We start from the raw sequence: 5582 nt of genomic DNA on the forward strand, positions 1-5582 counted from the left end.
TGAGTCCTGAACCATCCCTTAGTTATGCTGCTATAGGCCTAGACTGCCGGGGGATTTCCCATGATGCACTGAGCTCCTCTCTCCTCTACTTTCTCTCCCTCTGTATGCAACCTCATCCCATTATTGCATGTTACTAACACAACTTCTCCCCTTTCCGGTAGTCTTGTGCTTTCTCGTCCCTCTCCTCTCTCCTCCTATCACTTCCTGCAGGTGTTTCTGGCTCTGGAGCTGTGGAGTCTGGATCTGTGGTTGCGGGTCACCTGCTGCCCCCGTGTTCCTGCTCGACACCCTCTGCTGCAACGACTATTGTTGCTAGTCCTATTGTTATTATTGTTATTATAATCATTAACATTACGATTGTTACCATTAACACTATTATAAATATCTGTACCATTTTTCATTTAGTCTATAGCAACATCACCTTTACTGTCTGTACCTCTGTGTGTATATTGTGTAGGCTGCCTCCCACCTAACCCTCCTTCCCACTCCCTCTTTATGACTCTCTCTCTCTCTCTCTCTCTCTCTCTCTCTCTCTCGGCCGCCCACCCTGAGTCATGGTTCTGCTCGAGGTTTCTGCCTCTTAAAGGAAGTTTTTCCTTGCCTCTGTCTCCTAGTGCTGCTCTTGGTGGGAATTGTTGTTATGAAAAGCGCTGTGAGATAACTGTTGTTGTGATTTGGTGCTATATAAGTAAAACTGAATTGGACAGGAAGGAAGTGCTTATGATCCGAAGCATTCGAGCTCATCTGTGAAGCCTGGTGGAGGTGATGTCACGGCTGCTTCTGGAACAGGCTCATTAATATTTATTGATGATGTAACTGATGATGATCGCAGCAGACTGAATTCAGAAGCGGACAGAAACATTTTGTCTGTAAGTTTATGGAGAAATGCTTTAAAACTAATGGGGAGGAAGTTTATCCTGCAGCAGGACAATGACCCAAAGCACACTGCCAACAAAACAAAGGACTTCATCAGGGGAAAAAGTGGAAGTTTTAGACTGGCCAAGTCAATCAGCTGACCTTAACCCAGCATGCATTTCACCTCCTTAAGAGGAGACTGAAGGGAGAAACACCCCGAAACAAACAAGAACTGAAAGAAGCTGCGGTAAAAGCCTGGAATAGCATCATAAATGAAGAATGCAACAGTTTGGTGAGTTTCTGGGTCGCAGGCTTCAGGCAGTTATTGCAAGAGAGGGTTCTGCCACCAAATATTAAAGGGGCCGAGGGGCCTTTACTTTTGCTCACCTCAGACTGCTGTGGATTAAAACAAAGGGTGGTTTATCCTGAGCTGTTTAACACGTCTAGATCTGAATACCAGGAAAGAAAAGCTGAGATTCTGAACTCGTCTCATCTTTTGATCTTAAACCTAAATGTCTTCAGTGAACAACAAAAACAAAGGAATCTGCCTTCCCGTTCCAAGACTGTTGGAGGGGACTGTATAAATTACACATCTGAGCTAAAACACAAGCACCCTGATCAAGTACCAGACCACATCCTTCACATCCTTAAATTACTCATTTAACTGTGAACTGAAAGGCAGGGATCAAAGTTCTCAACCTGGACTGGGTAACTTTAGACATGACTGGATTATATTAATCTGGAATGATGAAGTGAACTGGATTACAGGGGCCTGGCCTGGCCTGGATTACAGGGGCCTGGCCTGGCCTGGATTACAGGGGCCTGGCCTGGCCTGGATTACAGGGACCTGGCCTGGCCTGGATTACAGGGACCTGGCCTGGCCTGGATTACAGGGACCTGGCCTGGCCTGGATTACAGGGACCTGGCCTGGCCTGGATTACAGGGACCTGGTCTGGATTACAGGGACCTGGCCTGGATTACAGGGACCTGGCCTGGCCTGGATTACAGGGACCTGGCCTGGATTACAGGGACCTGGCGTGTGTTTGCTCTGGGAGGAAACTGACCGATGAAGACGAAGATCTGGTGGTGAGAGTATCTGAGCAGCATCGACACTGACAGAGTCTGAAAAACACAAAACAAATTAATTTGACTTTGATCCGACCGGCCCTCGCTGATCAGAACCGGTCAAGTTGTGTTTTTAGTAGCTTTGTGGGTCCATTTAATCTTACAGACCCTGATAGTCTCTGCATAAATAAAGACTACTGTCATTAAACTGTTTCAGGAGCCTCGACAACAAGAACTAACCTGGAAATTCACTTTGACTTCATGTTCTCTGCAGATTTGGATTAAATATGATGAGTAGGACGTGTTCACTCACAAATATGACCATGATGACGAAGGCAGCCAGGTAGGAGGTTCTGGCCATCCACATGCTGACGAAGCGGTAATGTTCTCCAGACACCACGTTCCTCAGGAACCCTGCAGAGAACCACACTGCAACATCACCAACCTGACTCCAGACTGACAAGTACCTGTGACTCAAAACTGTGTTCACTCTGATCTAAACCAAAGACCTGGTTCGGCAGTCAGGGAGGGGGATCAGAGGAACTCGGGGTCTGCAGTCAGGGAGGGGGATCAGAGGAACTCGGGGTCTGCAGTCAGGGAGGGGGATCCCCAGAACTCGGGGTCTGCAGTCACGGAGGGGGATCCCCAGAACTCGGGGTCTGCAGTCACGGAGGGGGATCCCCAGAACTCGGGGGCTGCAGTCAGGGAGGGGGATCAGAGGAACTCGGGGTCTGCAGTCAGGGAGGGGGATCAGAGGAACTCGGGGTCTGCAGTCAGGGAGGGGGATCAGAGGAACTCGGGGTCTGCAGTCAGGGAGGGGGATCAGAGGAACTCGGGGTCTGCAGTCAGGGAGGGGGATCAGAGGAACTCGGGGTCTGCAGTCACGGAGGGGGATCCCCAGAACTCGGGGTCTGCAGTCAGAATAGTGGACTAAAGGACCCATCCCGGTTCTCTACCTTTGTTCTCCTCGTTCTCGGCGAGCGCCTTCACGCTGGACATGAGGATGTCGTCGTAGCCCAAAAACTCATCGAGCAGGAAGCGACTGAAGCCGTCACCAAAACACTCGTCCTTCATGGGATCTAAACACGGAGACGTCATGTAACAGAGGCAGACAGGTGTGTCAGGGTCATGTGACTGAGGTCAGGTGTGTCTCACCTAGAGTGACCACCATGACGGGGATGTTGAGTCTCTGCCTGGTGCTCTGAGACAAACGCAGGAAGCCGTACTCCAGCGAGTACTCCACGATGTACTCCTCCTGAGGCCACACTGCAACAACAACACACACCTTAACAGAGTCCACACAGGAGGCGCGGCACGCTCGCGGCACGCTCGCGGCACGCTCGCGGCACGCTCGCGGCACGCTCGCGGCACGCTCGGTCACATGTGTTTTGGCAGCGTTTTGGGCTGCGGTTAAAGGTGAATGTCGTCAACCAACGACTAAAACGCTTCCTGTGACGAAACAGCAGAGTAAAAATTTAAATCTGACACCAAGAAGCAAAAAACAAGCCAGAACACAGAACCATGAGTACTCTGGTGTAAGTACTACTTCAACACGCCTACTGGGTTTCAAATACTATTACTTTAAACCAACTTCAACATGTCATCAACTCCACTAACTATCTACAGCGGAGGAGCAGTTAGAGGTGACGGAGACTCTGCTGCCACCTGCTGGTGTCAGAGAGAATCTCAGCTCAGGAGGAGGAGGTGAGAGAGGGAGAGGAAGAGGAGAGAGGAGAGGGGCAACTAGCAGGAGGAAGAGGAGGAGAAAGGAGGAGGAGGGTTTACCTGCTCGGGTCATCATCTCCAGCTCAGACAGAGAGTCCTTCAGCAGCTGCATACCTTTAGTGGTCTGGCTGAAGGAGACGTCCTGGCTGTCGTTCACTCCTCCTGCTCCTCCTCCTCCTCCTCCACCTCCTCCAATCAGAGACGGCTTCAGACGCGGCTCGATGTCCAGCTCAAACTGCAACAGAGACAGAAACAGAGCAGGGAGGTGAAAACAGGAGCGAGGAGCGAGGAGACAGGAGCTAGGAGCCAGGAGACAGGAGCGAGGAGACAGGAGCCAGGAGCCAGGAGACAGGAGCGAGGAGAAAGGAGCTAGGAGAAAGGAGCTAGGAGCTAGGAGAAAGGAGCGAGGAGCTAGGAGCGAGGAGAAAGGAGCTAGGAGCTAGGAGCGAGTTAACGTGCGTTAACTACACGTCACCATTCACAGGTTAAAAACGTAGCCAAATGATTTATATTGAAATGTTGTGTTTGTGAATGTAACATTTAGCATATGGGCTTTTCTTTACAATGCATATCAAGTTCCTCTGATCCCCCTCCCTGACTGCAATTTTTCATAAATATATGAAGGCACGTTCGACACGAACACAAACACAAAATGAAATGATGACAAATGCTTTCAGTTTCGTTATTGCAAAAAAGAGACTTTTCGTCAGCGGTAACGTCAGATCCTACTTATGCTGGGGAGAGAGGAGAGTTTGTCCCAAAGTGGTCGCTGTATTTAAACCCTACGCGGAGCAGGGAGGCCTGGAGGGAGACTCGACCAGAGTTCACTCCGTGTGGGAGTGGAAGTGGCGAGGGTCTAGTTTCGGAAAGGCCCCCGGTTTCTGTGGAGAACTGAACCTCGCCGCTCACCTGCACTGAGCTGTTGTCAAACATCTCCAGGGTCATCTCCTCCTCGTCCTCCTCTTCCTCCTGCAGCGCTGCCAGACCGAGCCCGCCCGCTCCTCCTCCTCCGCCCCCCTCGGCCTCCAGCTCCTCCTGGAGGCCCGTGGAGTCGTAGTACTGCAGGAAAACGGAGGCTCGGCTGGAGTTCCTCTGGATCTCCACCCGCAGGATGCCGTCACGGGGCCAGCGCTCCCTCACTACCTCCAGACAGTTGATGGGCGAGCGAGAGAAGGCGATGTGGATGTAGGCGAGGATGAAGAGGACGAAGAGCGCCTGAGCAGAGACAAGGAGCAGAGGAATTAGTCCAACGTTTCAACATGAAATTTGAGAAGTTTATTCACCACAAAGTTATAACAACCGTTCATACTGTTTATGGCGTGCGGAATTCGCATAGCCGGTGGCGGGTCCGCCATCACACACCGGCTTCATTCACAGGGCTCAACAATAAGAGTGTTTACTCCTCTGACACCCTGCGTCCTCCTTCTGATTCTATTTATAAAGATTAAATAGAATGCGACTCGGCGGTCTACAATATGACTGGGGGGTCTACATTATGACTCTGCGGTTCGCCCTGCGACCTCGGCGGTCTACATATATGACTCGGCGGTCTACAATATGACTGGGGGGTCTACAATATGACTCTGCGGTTCGCCCTGCGACCTCGGCGGTCTACATAATGACTCAGCGGTCTACATAATGACTCGGGCGTCCGCCCTGAGACTCGGCGGTCTACAATATGACTGGGGGGTCTACATAATGACTCGGGCGTCCGCCCTGAGACTCGGCGGTCTACAATATGACTGGGGGGTCTACATAATGACTCGGGCGTCCGCCCTGAGACTCGGCGGTCTACAATATGACTCGGCGGTCTACAATATGACAGGGGGGTCTACATAATGACTCGGGCGTCCGCCCTGAGACTCGGCGGTCTACAATATGACTCGGCGGTCTACAATATGACTGGGGGGTCCACATTATGACTCGGGGGGGCCCAC

The 5582-nt window shown here is 51.4% G+C and overlaps 1 protein-coding gene across 1 annotated transcript in view; it reads right to left on the bottom strand.

Annotated features, from left to right (window-relative positions):
- The window catches only part of tmem259 (transmembrane protein 259), a 10721-nt gene that overhangs the window by 1117 nt on the left and 4022 nt on the right, over nucleotides 1–5582 (bottom strand). The window contains exons 3-8 of the mRNA XM_046030508.1: nucleotides 4555–4860; nucleotides 3706–3880; nucleotides 3076–3186; nucleotides 2877–2999; nucleotides 2234–2334; nucleotides 1920–1977 (exon numbers count right to left, since the gene is read on the bottom strand). Coding sequence (XP_045886464.1) covers nucleotides 1920–1977; nucleotides 2234–2334; nucleotides 2877–2999; nucleotides 3076–3186; nucleotides 3706–3880; nucleotides 4555–4860 — 874 coding nt within the window. The remainder of the gene's footprint in view (nucleotides 1–1919; nucleotides 1978–2233; nucleotides 2335–2876; nucleotides 3000–3075; nucleotides 3187–3705; nucleotides 3881–4554; nucleotides 4861–5582) is intronic.

This window comes from Micropterus dolomieu, linkage group LG19, assembly GCF_021292245.1.
Source record: "Micropterus dolomieu isolate WLL.071019.BEF.003 ecotype Adirondacks linkage group LG19, ASM2129224v1, whole genome shotgun sequence".
NCBI classification, from domain to species: domain Eukaryota; kingdom Metazoa; phylum Chordata; class Actinopteri; order Centrarchiformes; family Centrarchidae; genus Micropterus; species Micropterus dolomieu.